General features: G+C 44.9%; 1 protein-coding gene across 1 annotated transcript in view; it reads right to left on the reverse strand.

The window, feature by feature from the left end:
• Window positions 1–17,712, reverse strand: part of PPP6R2 (protein phosphatase 6 regulatory subunit 2) — a gene marked incomplete at its 3' end in the record, with an annotated part of 68,759 nt that overhangs the window by 25,588 nt on the left and 25,459 nt on the right. Inside the window, 6 exon segments of the mRNA XM_027775333.1 lie at window positions 3,304–3,456; window positions 4,685–4,811; window positions 7,332–7,445; window positions 7,804–7,916; window positions 11,754–11,819; window positions 13,003–13,140. Of these exon segments, the coding sequence (XP_027631134.1) occupies window positions 3,304–3,456; window positions 4,685–4,811; window positions 7,332–7,445; window positions 7,804–7,916; window positions 11,754–11,819; window positions 13,003–13,140 (711 nt within the window).

The raw sequence follows: 17,712 nt of genomic DNA on the forward strand, positions 1-17,712 counted from the left end.
GAGCTACTGGAACCTATTCCCTATGAATTCATGGCATGATGGGTGTTAAAAATAAACTAATCTGTGGTCTATAAAAAAAAAAAAAAAAAGTTAACTATAAGGCCAGAAGATGGCAAGCTGGTTAAGGTGCTAGATTCCCACATGGTTTGAGTCTTAGACCTGGTGGCTTGCTTTCTCACTTTCTCTCTTTCTCTCTGGTGAGCACACATGCCTTATAGTAAACTGAGAAAAAATTATGATAATACAAAAAAAAAAAAAAAAAAGTTAACTATAAGGCCAGAAGATGGCAAGCTGGTTAAGGTGCTAGATTCCCACATGGTTTGAGTCTTAGACCTGGTGGCTTGCTTTCTCACTTTCTCTCTTTCTCTCTGGTGAGCACACATGCCTTATAGTAAACTGAGAAAAAATTATGATAATACACTTTTTAAAGAATTATTTAATTTTGGGACCAGCAGTTAGCATAATGGCTATGTTGCTGAACTCCCATGTACCCGACCGCAGTTCAAGTCCCGGACCTGGTGGCTTAAAGTCACGCAGGGCGCATGTGTGTGCATGCCCAAGATCCTAAGAGGAGAATGGAAGAGAAGGGATGTGGCATGCCTATCCCCCCTAGGGGGTGATTTCGCACTTTCTGTCTCTCTGTCTTTCTCTGTCGTTCTGGTGAGCACACACGCCTTTATAGCAAAAACCTCTCCCAAAAAAAGGTATTATTAAAGAATTATTTAATTTTATTACTATTTTTAATTTGACCAGAGAGAGACAGAGAGAGAAAGAAAATGAGAAAGCAAGCCATCAGGCCCGGAACTTAACTGTGGTTGGCCATGTGGGAGTGAGCCCGGCGCCTTAACCACCATACCATTTGCTGGTCCCAGGATAATAAATAAAATTTAATAAATAATTCCTTTTTTAAAAAAGTTAACTATAGGGGACCAGCAGTTAGCATAATGGCTATGTCGCTGGACTCCCATGTAGTAAACCGTCCCGGACCCAGTGGCTTAAAACTCACGCCGGGTGCGTGTGCGTGCATGCCCAAGATCCCAAGAGGAGAATAGAGGAGAAGGGATTGTGGCATGGCCATCACTCCTGGGGGGTGATTTCTCGCTTTCTGTCTCGCTCTGTCTGGCGAGCACACGCGCCCTACAGCAAAAACCTCTCCAAAAAAAAAAGTTAACTATAGCTGTGGTGGGTCAGGCAACAGGGCGCTACTATGTACTGGAGCCATGTAGGAAAGCCCAGGTACAGTTTGAGTTAACCTGAGTATCAGAGCATACCTGTGGGTATGGACCTGGATGACTGGAAGGCAAGGGATTTTGGCATGCCGAGATCCTCTTGGGGTCCTTATCTACCCCCAGATCATGAATGAAAAAAAGCTTAAAAAAAAGTTAAATACAGAATTGTCATATGATCCCATATCGCCACTCTTAGGCATATATACAAAAGAAGTGAGGGCCAATCAGTGGCATGGTGGTTAAGGTGACTGGATCCCACATATCTAACTTTAATTAGAGCCCTGAACCCAGCAGCTTGAAAAACATACAGGGTATATGTATGTGCCTGCCCAAAATCCTGAGAAGAAAAGGGATTGTGGCATGCCATCTCCTCTGGGAGGTGCCTTCTCAGTTTCCCTCTGTCTCCTATGAACACACCATAAGGACCCTATAGCAATTTCCAAAAAATAAAAAAAGAATTGAAAGAAGGAACTCAAACAGACATTTGTATACCAATGAACAAAAACATTATTCACTATAGCTAAAAGGTGGAAGCAACTCAAATGTCCACTGATGAATGAATGGATAATCTGTGTGTGCCTACAATCCCGAAAGGAGACATGGAGAATGGATTGGGGTGTGACCATTCCCTATGAGGAGTGCTTTCTCCTCTTCACTCTCTCTGGTGAACACATGTGCGCTAACAAAAAAAAAAAAAAAAGGACATTTTCACGTGTGACAGTATCTGATAAAATTTGAAGACATTAGGCTAAATAAAAACAAACCAGTCACAAAATGACAAATACTCTAATCTTGCTTTATGATATGCATAGATTAATTACATTCCGATAAGAAAAGCAGAATGACGGTGGTTGTGGGCTGGGGAGAGGTACAAGTGGGGAGTTAGTGTTAAAGGAAACAGTTTCTGTTTGTGAAAATGAAAATATTTTGGAAATAGATAGTTGTATTAGGTATATGACGCTGTGAATATACTTAACGCCACTGAATTGCACACATTTCAATGGCAAATTTTGTATTATGATGCTTTATTCCAATTAAAAGACAAGTAGAAAGAAAATTCTTTTGAAGGTTTTTTATAATTGCTCCCTTTATCCAGGGTGGGATTTCAAGTCACAACAGTACTCAATAACTTCCAAATGAAGGAAAAACTTCTAAGGCAGACAGTTCTTCTGTCCCATTTCTGAGGCTGGCTCATTCTGGGACCAAGACTGTAGGACTTCCTGGGAGTAGCAGCCAAGAACAAGGAGGCGAGGGGACCAGCAGTTAGCGTAATGCCTATGTCGCTGGATTCCCATGTAGTTGACCACGGTTAGAGTCCCGGAGCAGGTGTCTTAAACTCACGCCGGGTATGTGTACGTACGTGCCCAAGATCCCGAGAGGAGAATGGAGAAGGGACTGTGGCGTGGACCATCCCCCCAGAGGGTGATTTCTCACTTTCTATCTCTCTGTCTCTCTTTTGTGTCTGGCGAGCGCATGCGCCCTATAGCAAAAACCTCTCCCAAAAAAAAGGAACAAGGAGGCAAGAGGGAACTGCGTGTGCTGACCATACCCAGTTAGAATAATGCCCCTCCCCGTCAGCATCCCCCTTCCCAGAGGTAGCCCTGTGCTCTCTGTGCTGGAGCCTGCTGCCCATAACCAGCACTGTCCAGCCATCAGTGCCCACACATCAGGCAATCAGAGCATCTAGGTCACTAGGCAACATCTACTGAATGGAAGAGCATTTTCATTGCTTTGACAAGAACTTCCAGGGTGGCCTTTTGTGGAAGATATCTTTGAGGACATTTTATATTTAGTAATTATAGCAAAATTTCTATCTTGTTAAGTCAGAATATGAAAAAGGAGACAGATAAGACTACTCAATTCCCCTCAAACAAGATTAGAAATCTGCCCTATGCTTTCAGGGTGATTCCAAGGTTGATTCACTCTTGTGCATCTGCCTCTGAAACTCTATGTGCTCCACCAAGGACTTGTGCCCAAGCTCTGGGACTTGGGACCAGACCCTTTCTTCAGGCAGACCTCTATCAATCACACAAGGCATGCTCAAGCACACAGGGCTGGCTCAGTGCACACTCACCAGCAGCAAGTCCATGGTGTTGAGCCGGCAGAGCTCTTGGTTGATGCTGGGTGTGTTCGTGTGCAGTAGTGCAGCCATGAGGCGGGCACCATGCAGACGGGCATTCCCCAGGGGCTCCTCCAGCACGCCGATGGTGGTCAGGATCGCTTTCTTCTGCGAACATAGGAGGCACCACCCAATTGGAGCCCTGTGACGAGCATGGCCACTGCCAACTTCTCTTAGGTCATGTACAATTGCTCAAGGGTCAGGGCCATTGCTCAATGACATGGCCCAGCCTAGCAGGAAGGGGGGTGTGTATGTGGGAGCTCCTCAAGGCAGGACTGCTCTGAGGAAATAAGGAATCAATAGGATTAAGGACCCCAGTGTTCCCCTCAAGGCCTCATAAAGAGTAAGATGGGGGCTGGCAGGTGGTCTGGTGGTTAAGGGCACTAGACCCCCACATGGCCGACCACGATTCAAGTCCCCGGACCTGGCGGCTTGCCTTCTCACTTTCTTTCTTTCTCTTGCTCTGTCCCTCTTTGGTCAAATTAAAAATAAATAAAATTAAACAAATAATTCTTCAAAAAAAATTTTTTTTTAATGAGTGAGATGGTAGCCAAGGGCACTCTGGCCTGAGTTGCCAGGCCAAGTATATTCAAAATGCAAGACCACATGATCAGGCTGAAGCCCCTGGCAGGATGTCTTACCGTGCTGTAGACGTTTACAGGCTCTCTCTAGGTATATGGCATCAGGAACCTGAGCTAACAGAGGCCCCGTGAGAAGTCCCAGAGAAAGATGGTAGAGCTAACCTAGTCAGACTAGACATAGGTATTTCCTGATCCCCACATTCAGCATAGTGCTCAGTACCTGAATGCCCCAGGCAGCCAATAAGCAAGTTGATAAGTGAAATAAACTCTGCAGTAGACCAAGGTGAGAAGAGCATAAGAATGGGGATGGCACTGGCCAAGGCAGTGAGGTGCTTTTGCACACTTTGTCTTCCTCAACATAACCCAAGCATTACCCAGGGCTGCTGAGTGGAGCAAATGGCCTCCTCTGGGAAGCCCTGGCCTCCCCTCAGGAACTGAGCTTCCTCTGACTGGGTGTTCCAGCTTGGAGGCCATGTCTAGGCTGACCTCGGGCTTAGTTGCCCTTGGAGTCTGTGAAATGTCCAACTCACAGGATCCCTCACACAAAAGCAGGTGGACACTGGTGTGCTTGGCAATGGTCCTGAAATGTGTGTTAGCATCTGCCCACTGCTTCTCAAGAAGGGCCCAGGAGCTGCAGTGTCAGACTACCTTGACTCCACACCCTGCCTCATTTGGAACAAGAATCAACTGTGGGGTCCTCTCCTTGCAAAGCATCCTACTCTACAATGTCTGAGAATGTCTGAGAGGCTACTCACCTTTGGTGGGCTGAGCAAGAGCTGGTGGAAGTCCTTTAGCCGTGGCTCAATGCCATGCAGCACGCTGCTGCTGACAGTGTATGACCTTTCCAGTCCCTGAGAAAATGAGTCCACCAAGCCCTCTGTCCTGTGGTGAGGAAATCAGATGGAGACACGAGATACATCCAGTGCCCTATCCATACCTCACTTCCCCTGCCAATGTTTCGACTCATCATCCTTGTCCAAAAAGAGTTCTCTCATTTTCCCAAAAAGAAATATCAAGAGTGAGACTACCCAAGGCTTTCACACACAATTTGGTGACTGAGATAAGAGAAAGGACCAAACAGGCTACAGGAAAATGCTTCTGGGTGACAGCCAAGAATGCAGGGCCAAGGATGTGAAACTGAACTTGCTTCTCAGCTGCTCCCTAACCCCTGATGGGACTGTTCTCTCCTCCTGTTTTGTTTTTCCTTTTTTTTTTTTTTTAAGTTATTTTAATTTTATTATTATTATTATTATTATTTAATTGGCCCAGAGAGAGACAGTGAGAGAGAGGGGGGTAAAATGAGAAAGCAAGCCTCCAAGTCCAGGACTTGATCCACAGTTGGCTATGTAGAAGTCACAATGCCACCTGCCAGTTCCCCCCACCCCGCTCCTGTTTTAAAGATTCACTGTGTCGGGACCAGCAGTTAGCATAATGGCTATGTCGCTGGACTCCCATGTAGTTGACCACAGTTCACGTCCCGGACCCGGTGGCTTAAAACTCACACCAGGCGCGTGTGTGTGTGTGCGCCCAAGATCCCGAGAGGACAATGGAGGAGAAAGTATTGCGGTGTGGCCATCCCCCCTGGGGGGTGATTTCTCGCTTTCTGTCTCTCTGTCTGTCTGGTGAGCGCATGCGCCCTATAGCAAAAACCTCTCCCCTGCCAAAAAAATTCACTGTGTCTCCAAAGTCTGTTGAGAAACAGGAGATAGAACTGGCCACAATGTCCCTTCAGCTCTTCAAGCAAAATTTTTCTAAGCTATTTATTTCACTGTATTTTATTTTATTACACAGTTTTATTACACATTTTTTCAATTATGAAAACAATACATTACCATTTCAGGAAAAAATTAAATACATAAAAGGATAAATAAGCCAAGATAAACAGCTAGCTTATCTCTGTTCTCCTTATTTTTACACTCTCCCTTCTATTACTTACAAAGCTGGTCTCAGGCCTTAGCTGTGGTCCAGGCTTCCTGGGCATACAAAGGTTTAAAAACTCAATATTCTAGGGACCAGCAGATGCCACAGTCGTTGCAGTCCCACATGGCCAACCATGGTTCGACTCCTGAACTGGGTGGCTTGAAAATCCTCTGGGCACGTGTCACGTGTACCCAAGATCACAGGAGGAAAATGGAAGAAAAGGGATTGTGGCATGGCCATCCCCCCTAGGGAGTGATTTCTCACTTTCCCTCTCACAGTCTCTGTTTCTCTCTGGCAAGTGCACAAGTGCTATGGCAAAAACCTCTTAAAAACAAAACAAAACAAGAAAACATAGGGACCAGCAGTTAGCCTAATGGCTGTCCCTGGACTCCCATGTAGCCGACCGTGGTTCACGTCCTGGACCCAGTGGAGAAGAGATTGCGGTGTGGCCATCCCCCCTGGGGGGTGATTTCTCACTTTCTATCTCTGTCTCTGTCTGGCGAGCACACGCGCCCTATAGCAAAAACACCCCCAAAAAAAAAAAAAAAAAAAAAACCGATAATACTCAATATTCTATGTGCCTAACAGACAAAATGACTGTAACATCATAATTCACTTTTTAGATAACAAATTCATAAATATGTGTTACATAATATAAGACAGACAGACTGCTTATAACCTCATAACTAAAATTAAACCAACTCATTATTTTCCTGTCATTCTTTGTTCTTTCTTTAAAAAAACAGAGTTGGGACCAGCAGGTGGTGTAATGGTTACATCACTGGATTTCCATGTAGTTGACCACAGTTCAAATCCCAGATCAGGTGGCTTAAAACTCACACCAGGTGCGTGTGCATGTATGCCCAAGATCTCAGGAGGAGAACGGAGAAGAGACTGCAGCATGGCCATCCCCACTGGGGGGGTGATTTTTTGCTTTCTGTTTCTCTGTCTCTCTGGCAAGTGTACATACCCTATAGCAAAAATCTCTCTTAAAAGAAAAAAAAATGGAGTGAGGGGGGTAAGTAGATGGTGTAGGATTAGGTTGCTGGACTCCCACATGGCCAGCTACAGTTTAAGTCCCAGACCCAGTGGCTTGTGAAAAAAAAAAAAAAGAGAGAGAAAACAAGGGACCAGCAGATGGCATAATGGTTACATTACTGGACTCCCACGTAGTTGACTGTGGTTCAAGTCTCGGACCCGGCAGCTTAAAACTCACACCAGGTGCATGCGTATGCATGCCCAAGATCCTGAGAGGAGAAAGAACTGTGGCATAGCCATCCCCCTTGTGAGGTGATTTCTTGCTTTCTCTGTCTCTCTCTCTCTGGCATGCCCTATAGCAAAAATGTCTCTAAAAACAAAATCAAACAAAAAATCACGGACTATCAGTACATAAACATCATCATCCAGACCACTTCTATGGGTAGCCATGTCACCAAAGTGTCAGTTTCAACTCTCATACATTTTTCCTTAAGTGAGACTCACCCTGCCCGCCTTGTTTCCAGCAAGGTGAGTAACACCTGAGTTCCACTGACGAGGCAGCTCTCGGTCTGGTCTCCATCAAACATGTTCTTTAGAAGCTGCTCCACACAGCCCTGCCTGTCGGTCACACTGGAGGTCACCGCCCAGCAGAGTAAGGACAGGCTGTCTTCCCACAGAGGACCCTGGCAACACCCTAAAGCAGAGGGGCTTCACTCTGGCTGGGTGGAGCCCAGGGAGAACCCCAGATCCTTCCAAGTCTCCCAAAAGACTACTCTGGAGACCCCTCCCTCTAGAAACAAGACCATCACATTAACCCAACTTGTGAGCCTGGAGGGGCTTTTCACAACCAGCCACCAGAATCTGGGTCACAGAAGTGGTAGCATCTTCCGGTACTTCTAGCACTGTACTGAAAGCAGTGCTGAGACACCCCCAGGACTCAGAGACCCACCGTATTGGGGCAGCCCACCAAACTCACGACTCCAGCACTGTGAGGAGAGGGTCTGACTCCGGAGCCTCTTGCAGCTGATTACTCTGGTCTCTGCCCAGTCTGATGATGTCACAGAGAGTCTGAGATGCGTTCGACTGCCTCTGCAAAGACAGAGGACACAGAGCCCCTCAGAGCAAGGAGAATCGCAGCAGTCAGACCAGACTCAGCTGGGTTTGATTCTCCTGACAGATGTCTAACTTTCTCTAATTTTCAATGATAAAAATGAACCAACAGAGTCATTTTAAAGATGCCTGTGTCTGCTTTTTCTACTGTCAAAATGGGTATCTGGTTAGATGTCTTCAGCTGTATTAAATAATCTCCAAGGATTCAAATGGGGCTCATATGGTGAAACATGCTATGTAGATACTGCTCTTCCCCCTCGATCCATGTTTTATTTTTTTGGAGAGGTTTTCGCTATAGGGCACGTGTGCTCGCCAGACAGACAGAGAGAGACATAGAGACAGAAAGCGAGAAATCACGCCCCAGGGGGGATGGTCACGCCGCAATCCCTTCTCCTCCATTCTCCTCTCGGGATCTTGGGCACACACGCACACGCGCCTGGCGTGAGTTCTAAGCCACCAGGTCCGGGACTCGAACCATGGTCGACTATGTGGGAGTCCAGCGACACAGCCATTACGCTAACTGCTGGTTCCCTCGATCCATGTTTTGAGATATACTGAGTACACAGTCATATTTTTTTCAAAGAATTATTTTATTTAACTTTAGTTATTATTATTATCATTATTATTTTCCAGTTTGATCAGAGAGACACAGAGAGAGAGAGAAGTGAGAAAGCAAGCCACCAGGTCCGAGACTTGAACCGTGGTCGGCCATGCAAGAGTCCAGCGCCTTTTACCACCATGCCACTTGCCGGCCCCAATAGTCATATTATTAATATTGCATTTGTTTTGTTTTGTTTGTGTGCTTGCTGGAGAGACAGAGAGGGGGAGAGAGAGAGAGTGAGAAATCACCCCCTAAGGGGGATGATCATGCCGCAATTACTTCTCCTCCATTCTCCACTCAGGATTCTGAGCACATAGGTACATGCGTGCCCAGTATAATTCTCAAGCTGTCAGTCTGGGACTTGAACTGTGGTTGGCCATGTGGAAATCCAGCACCTTCGCCTCCATACCACCTGCTAGCCCACTGATACTGTATATCAAACTTAGTAATAAGTAGCTGCTATTATTCAGAGTCTGCTGAGCCAGCCAAAATAGGGAAGTTGCTACAGAGAAAACAGAGGATTCAACTTTTTTAGGAAAACATTCACAGACACATATACTCAGTGAAAGTCTAGAACCACTGACTCACATATGTACTCAATGAGGAGTTCTGTGGGGAGAGGGATGCAGAAGATAGGGGGTGGCACAGTGGGTCAGCACACTGCTCTGTGAGACTGGCCCACAGAAGGCACTGGGCTCACCTATGAAGACCACTCTAAGCACTCCAGGCACACATTCACTCGTTATACAAGGTTGGTTGAAGCTAGGGGATCATGGCTTCAAGACCCTGTTAGGGATGCAGTCTCTATCTCTGTTACTCATGGGAGAAATACATTAGAAAAGAGAATGGGGAATAGGCACAGACTCGGACTCAGCAATGGTGTACACACTGTGAAAAACTGAGAAAAGGAGGGGCTGGCAGGTGGCGTGGAGGTTGAGGCAATGGACTCCCACATGGCCAACTAAGGTTCAAATCCTGGACCTGATGGCTTGCTTTCTCACTTTCTCTCTTGTGTGTGTACGCTTTCTCTCTCTTTGGTCAAACTGTAAAATGATAATAATAAATAAAATCAAATAAACAATTCTTTAAAAAAAAAAAAAAGAAAAAGAAAACTGAGATAAGGAGACAATTGCTGGAAATATTTTAGGGAAAAATGGAGCAGCCAGGTTTGATCTGCAGCCTCAAACCTGCTTTTGGGACCAGGGACAGTCCAGTCAGCCCACATATCCAGACTTACAGGTGTACTCCATCTCTTTTTTCTTCCTTCGGAACCAATATGACCTCTTCCAGCTAACTGGCTGGGCCACATGGACTGACAGGAAACAGAGCAGAGCGGCCAGGGCACAAATCGGCAGGACTCTTCCAAACCCTGTGTACTTCCACACGGGCTACACCTGGCTGTTCATGTCTAAAAAGCAGAACATGGGACCAGCAGTTGGCATAATGGCTATGTCACTGGACTCCCATGTAGTCGACCACAGTTTGAGTCCCGGACCCTGTTAAACTCACGCCACGCGCGTGTGCGTGCGTGCCCAAGATCCCAAGAGGAGAATGGAGGAGAAGGGATTGTGGCGTGGCCATTCCCCCTGGGGGGTGATTTTTCGCTTTCTGTCTCTCTCTCTCTCTGTCTGACTGGTGAGTGCACGCGCCCTATAGCAAAAAGCTCTCCAAAAAATAAATAAATAAAAATAAATAAATAAATAAAAAGCAGAACACTACATGGTGAGGGTTGCTATGCTGAAATAAGTTTATGAGATTGGCTTTTGTCCTCTCACTCCAGGGAAGCCAGCCACCATGTCGTGAGCCACCTACAGTTAAGCACACATGGCACAGAGCTAACGGCAGCTGCGGCCAACAGATCTAAGGAGCTGAATGCTGCTAAGCCTCTTATGACCTTGAGTGGACCCTGTCCCAACTGGACCCTAAGATGACCACAAGCCTGTGAGAGACCCTGAGCAGAGGAGCCACTAAGCCAGGTCCAGATCCTGACCAAGAGAAACTTATTGATAGAGAAAAGAAATACCTCTGGGGCCGGCAGGTGGCATGGTGGTTTAAGGCACTGGACTCTCACATGTCTAACCACGGTTCGAGTCCTGGACCTGGTAACTTGCTTTCCCTTTCCCTCTCTCTTTCTCTGTCTCTCTCTGGTCAAGTTAAAAAATAATAGTAAAAAGTAACAGGACCAGCAGATGGCGTAATGGTTACATCACTGGACTTCCACGCAGTCAACCGTAGTTTGAGTCCTGGACTTGGTGGCTTAAGACTCATGCCAGGCACATGTGTATAAAGGCCCAAAATCCTGAGGGGAGAAGAAATTACAGTGTGCCCATCCTCCCTGGGGCATGATTTCTCAATTTCTGCCTCTCTGGCAAGCGCATGCATCCTATAGCAAAAATCTCTCTCTAAAAATAGTAATAACAACAAATGGGGATTTGGGACCAGCAGGTAGCATTGTGGTTAAGGTGCTGGACACTCCCACATGGCCAACCATGGTTCGAGTCCCGAACCTGGTGGCTTGCTTTCTCACTTCCCTCTCTCTCTCCCCCCCTCTCTCGGGTCAAATTAAAAAAAAAAAAAAAAAAAAGTGAATCAATAAATAAAATAAAATAATAAGTTCTTTAAAAACAACAACAACAACAACAAATAGAATTAAATAAATGATTCTTTAAAAAAAATAAAAGAAATACCTCCAGCAAAGTTTTGGGATAGTTTGTTATGCAATTATAGATAACTAATACAATTCTATAAGAACTGTCTTTATAATATATAAATATTTTAGTTAAAAAAAACTAAGGTTAGCAGGTGGTGCAGAGGTTAAGGCAGCTAGATCCCTGATGCTGACTGAGCCACCAGAGTGCTGGACCCAGCAGCTAACCGGATGTGAGTGTGTGTATGCCTAAAATCCGGAGAGGAGAATGAAGGAGAAAGGACTGTGGCATGGCCATCTCCCTTAGGGGGATGATTTCTCTCTCTCTCTTTCTCTCTCTCTCTCTCTTCAGTGAGCTCCTATGTCCTATAGCAAACTTTAAAAAAATCAATTAAATCAAACCCTAGAAGTCAGTACTTGCTTAAAAGAAGGAAAGTATGTAACTGGTACTCCTCTGAGGAAGTGATTGCCCTCTCCCTTGCTCCCTGGGACAGCAGGGACAAGTTCTCCAACCACCCAGGCATGGGGCCTTCATACAGGAGGTGGGCACTATGGACATCACACTCACATCTTCATCCTGGCTTGGATGGATCAATTCCACCAGTCTCTGAATGATCTTCTCCTCATTAAGCCACTGAAAGAGGAAAAGATCTGTCAAATTCTTTGTCCACATCAAAGTGAATAGAAAAAAAATATTTCAATGCAACAGAGTTCCACGCGCCCAAGTAGCCCAGGACAGCCTCCACCTGACACATCAGTCAACTCAGACCCAGAAAGAACCCAAATGACATGTATTAACTGAATTCTGGGGGCCACTGCCTGTCTGCCCTAATGGTGCATATACAAGTTCTTTCTTCAGAACTGATCTCTGAAGACCAGAGAGCTGAAGCATGTGACAAGGCCCAAGGGTGAGGGGTTCCCAGTATGATAGTGTCAGAGCACAGGACGGGGCCACACCTGGCTCTTCCAGTGCACCTCAGATTCCTGATCTGAGAGTTAATGACCAGCCCCTACATGGCTGCTTCAAGAACTGAACAAAGTAATGCAGGCCAAAGGCTGCTTAGAGCACAGCTATACAGTCATAATTATAATACAACCTTTATTATTTATACTGCATTTGCTTGGTAAACATTATTATTTACTCTTAGTAGGAGGCTACTACATAAAGAAATAAGTAATTATTCTAAGAGGAAGAACAACCACCTCAATGATCCCTGATTTCAGAGGCTAGAAAATAGGCAGAAATAAAATAATGGTTTATTTTAAATTGTAATACAAATAAAGCCTGCCACACATCACTGAACAGAAGCTTCCCAGTACAGATTTCCTAACCTTCTCTGGGCTGGGAATCCTCCTCATTTCAGGGACTAGAGGCATTTTCACCAATCACACCATCAGGACAGAAATGTCCACACTCCAGGATAAACAACAGGCCGCTGTGTGAAACCACTGTCAGCTAGAGCCTTCTTCACAGACACAGGCTTGGCGCAGAGCTGGCACCACACTGAGCCTCTGCTCCAAGGCCACGGAGGTAGAGGCACTGGCTGGGGGAAGGGAGGAAAAGTGACGGAAGCCCATTTCTGGTTCTTCATAGAGCAGAAAGTGGAGAGTGTGGAGGGAGATGGAACAGCCTTGCCCTTTGCTTCTGAATGGGCTGAGGCAGGACAATGGGAAAGGCAGCCTTGACAAGAACTCCTGATGATATCAGAGAGAGAAAAAAAATGCTGGGTGGAGAGCTGAAAGCACCAAGCACCTGGTCACACTAGGAAAACAGATCTCTTTCCTCAGAGGATGGGAAGGGACGCCTAGAGACTCACGTGCAGGACCTCCTGCCGAAGCCCTGCTGGCTCCACACAGCTAACCAGGCGCAACAGCAGGTCCATAAGGGCTGAGGTGCCGATGTGCGTCAAAACTAGGCTGATGAACTTGTCCTTCTTCTTCAAGAACATAATCACCTGAAACAAACACACCTGATCAGCAAGCAGGCACACCCCTGATGACTGAGAGACGCTTCCTCCAATAACTCTTATAAGAAAAATTAATTTTCAATTATGTTGAGCAGAAATGATGGAAAGACCTAGAAAACGTATAAGAAAGCACTTTCCACATGTCTGTGATCCTGGCTGGGTAGAAGGCTGAGGGGAAGATCACGTCATAGCAAGACCCTGTTGGAAGTCCCTTTCTCTTTCTCATGAAAGAAAAACAGGAACTTGAGCCAGCAGGTGGCGAGGAAGTTAAGGTGGCTGGATCCCACATGGCCAACTGTGCAATTCAAGTCCCAAACCCAGCAGCTTAAAAACATGCTGGGCTCATGTATGCATGCCCAAAATCCCAAGAGGAGAATGTAGAAAAGATTGTGGCATAGCCATTCCTCCTAAGTGGTGATTTTTCACTTTCCCTCTCTGTCTGTCTCTGGTGAGTGTACACACATGCTCTATAGCAAAAGAAAAAAAAGGAACTTAACAACAACAAAGAGAAAGACCCTCTATGGGACCAGCAGGTGTTGTAGGGGTTAAGGTGCTGGACTTGTACATGGCTAACTGTGGTTAGAGTCCCAGACCTGGCAGCTTGAAAATCACACCAAGCATGTGTGCATACATGTGCACTCAACATCACAGAAGAATGGAGAAAAAGGGATTGTAATGTGGCCATCCTCCCCGGGGATGATTTCTCACTTTCCCTCTCTCTCTCTCTGACTCTCTCCGGCAAGTGCATATACTCTATGGCAAAAACCTAAAAACAAAAGAAAACACAAACTGCCTCTCCAAAGATAGGCAGAGTCCCAGAAGGTAATGGTGCACCTGAGGACCCTGAGCTGACAAAGGTTTGCTGACAGTCACGGTGATGAGCTCCCTGGACATGGGCGTCCTGAGGGGTTCAGTGCCGGGAGCGATGCACAGCTGCCACTCAATGCATCTTGGCTTGGGATTTTAAACAGAAACAAACAGCTAGGTAAGTAAAGTTGCACCTGGAGATGAGAGTCACCACTGACACCAATGCCAACTGCTGACACAAACCCATGAGTGGTTGAAGGGAAAAGAAGGCTGAGATTTTGAAAAAGAAATAGAGGCATTATACTGAGTCATCAGAAAAGACATGACATATTTTTCTATGCAAAAATGCATCATGACTTTTCCAACAACCCAATATATCAGGCTGCTAATCAGTGCCAATGAGGCATGGACAGCTAAGTGTGAACCCATGGAAGGGAGAGGGAGTATAGCAGCCACACTGATATGGTAGGTAGGTAGACTGCTCAGATAGGAGCAGGAGAAGACAGATGGAAGCGGAAAAGCCTGGGCTCAGTCCCTGGAGGGGTCTGCTATGTCAGGCCAGTGGGTTGGAGGCTAGGGTAGCACTCTACTGGAGACAACAAGGACACAGAGAAGGCTCCCCCACAGGAGGAACTCAGCCCCTTCATTCATGCTGTGATGAAGAGTAGAAAGATGACCAGAGTCCTCCAGTGCACACTCGGCTACTTCTTCCCCAACTCCTGCCCATGATGGAGTTGGGTTTCAGTGCCAGCCCTGACATGGGCACATCCTGACTCCCTCCAGGTTGGCCTTAGGACCCAGAACCTTCGAGCACAAGCACCACTTGACTCTCCATTAAGTCTTATCTCCCTAGCTCATCCCTGGCTCATCAGAATTTAAAAGTTTGGGAGAGGAGTCAACCACCTGAAGCAGCCTGAACTGGAACCCTGCTCTGAACTGTAAGAAGTAGGTCTTTTCCAGGAATACACCTGGGATACAGGGCTGATCATCACCCTTTCAAAATTACAGACTCGACTCCAATAATTAGGAAGAAGTGAATATTTCACCAGATGACCAGAAACCAGTGCAGAGACTCAAGAAACATGAGAAAATAAGAAAATCTCTCTCCCCCAAGGGAACACAATAACCCCTCTCCAACAACAGACAACACAAAAGAATTTACAGAAATGTCTGAAAAAGAATTATGAATGTTCATTGTGACAAAATTTAATGAGATTCAAGAGAAAACTGACAATTCCAGAGGATAAAAAATTCATTCCATAACATGAAAGAGAAATTTCATAAAGAGATGGGCACCTTTAAAAAAAAAAAAAAGTCAGGGCTGGCAAGTGGTGTGGTGCTTAAAGGTGTTGGACTCCCTCCCACATGGCCGACTGCGGTTCGAGCCCAGATCTGGTGGCTTGCTTTTTCTCACTTTCCCTCTCTCTCGCTCTGTTCCTTTCTGGTCAAAATAAATAAATGTTAAATAAAATCATTCTTAGAAAATAAAAATTTTTTTAAAAAAATTCAGGGGCCAGCAAGTGGTGTGATGTTTAAGGGTGTGGGACTCCCACATGGCTGACTGCAGTTGAGTCCCAGACCTGATATCTGGCTTTCTCACTTTCTCTCTCTCTCTGTCCCTCACTGGTCAAATTAAAATAAATAAAGCTAAATAATTCTTTAAAAAAAATCAAACAGACCCCCTGGAAATGAAGAATACAATACAAGAAATCAAAACCTCCCTCAAAAGCATTAAGAGCAGATTGGATCAAACAGAAGAAAGAATTTCTGACCTTGAAGACAAAGTTCTGACATAGATCAAACCACCAAAAGCAATGAAAAAAATAACCCCAAAAATGAGGACAACATGGCAAATTCTAGAACCACTAAATACCCAAATATATGTATAATGGTTATTCCAGAAGTTGAAGAAACTGATAAAGGCACATAAAACTTCTTCCATAAATACTATCTGAAAACTTTCCAAATCTAAAGACACAAGTTGAAATTCAGGCCCAGGAAATAAAAAGAACTCTAAACAGAATCAACATAAGGAGACCTTCTCCACAGCACATCATAGCCAGACTGGAAAAAATAAAAAAACAAAGACAGATTCTAAAAATGGCAAGTGAGATACATCAAATTACTTACAAAGGCTATTCTATTAGGCTAACTTCAGACCTCTCAACTGAAACAATGCAAGTAAGGAAAGAATGGGAAGACATATTCAAAGCACTAAAAAAAAAAACAATTTCAACCAATACTATACTTGCGAGATTATCATTCAAATGGGAAGAACAAATAAAATCATTTCCAGAAAACAAAAACTAGAAGAATTTACCAATGCTAGACCAATTCTTCAAGAAGTACTGAAGACAGTACTATATCAGGAAAACTAAAGAAAGATGAATAGAAATAAGAGCACATGCCAAAATAACCAACAAAATGGCAGGGATAAAGTCACAAATATTGATAATAATGTTTAATGTTAATAGATGAAATCCTCCAATTAAAAGATACAGACTGGCTAAATAGATTAAAAAAAAAAAAAAAAAGCAGCAGCCCTTGCTGCTTGCAAAAAACACACCTCACTGGTAAAGACATATGTAGACTAAAAGTAAAAGGCTGGAAAAAGATATTTCATGCAAATGGAAATGGGGAAAAAATAATAAAGGCTGGAGTCATGATACTGATATCAGACAAAATAGATTTTAAGAAAAAATAGACAAAGAGGGGGACCAGCAGTTGGCATAATGGTTATGTCACTGGACTCCCATGTAGTTGTCCGCAGTTTGAGTCCTGGACTCAGTGGTTTAAACTCATGACAGACAAGTGTGCATGCGTGCCCAGGATCCCGACAGGAAAATGAAGAAGAAAGGATTGTGGTGTGACTATCCCCCATGGAGGGTGACTTCTTGCTTTCTGTCTCTTTGTCTCTGTCTTTCTAGCAAGCACATACGCCCTATAGCAAAAACCTCTCCAGGAAAAAAGACACAGAGGGATACAATACAGTGCTAACAGGGTCAATCCACCTAGAATATAAAACTTATATATATCTATGCACCCAACACTGGAGCAACCAAGTATGTGAAAGAAAGAATGCTAGATCTAAAGAGAGCAAGACTAGACTACAACACATTAATGGTTGAAAATCTCAACACTGTACTCTCCCCTCTGGACAGATCATCTAGACAAAAAAGCAGCACAGATACAAGGATCTAAATAATGCCATAAATCAAATGGACCTGACAGACATTGATAGAACTTTTCACCCAACAGTCACAAAATACACATTCTTCTCACTCCTACATGTAACATTTTCAAAGATAGAGTACATAATAGGACACAAAACAAGCCTTTACAAGTTCAGAGGCATACAAACTATATCCAACATTTTTTCTGATCACAATGGAAATACAAAAGATCATGAGAGAATACTACAAGTGACTATATGCCAAAAAAACAAGAAAACCTAGATGAGATTGACAAATTTCTGGATGCATATAGTCTACCAAGATTGAATCAGGAAGGGAACCAGCAGTTAGTGTAATGGCTATGTCGCTGGACTCCCACGTAGTCGACCGTGGTTCATGTCCCGGGCCCGGTGGCTTAGAATTCACACCAGGCGCGTGTGCGTGCGTGCCCAAGATCCCGAGAGGAGAATGGAGAAGGGATAGAGGCGTGACCATCCCCCCTGGGGGGTGATTTCTCGCTTTCTGTCTCTATGTCTCTCTCTGTCTGTCTGGCGAGCGCACGTGCCCTATAGCAAAAACC

Source organism: Tupaia chinensis, unplaced genomic scaffold (genome assembly GCF_000334495.1).
Source record: "Tupaia chinensis unplaced genomic scaffold, TupChi_1.0 Scaffold000548_1, whole genome shotgun sequence".
Classification (NCBI taxonomy): Eukaryota; Metazoa; Chordata; class Mammalia; order Scandentia; family Tupaiidae; genus Tupaia; species Tupaia belangeri.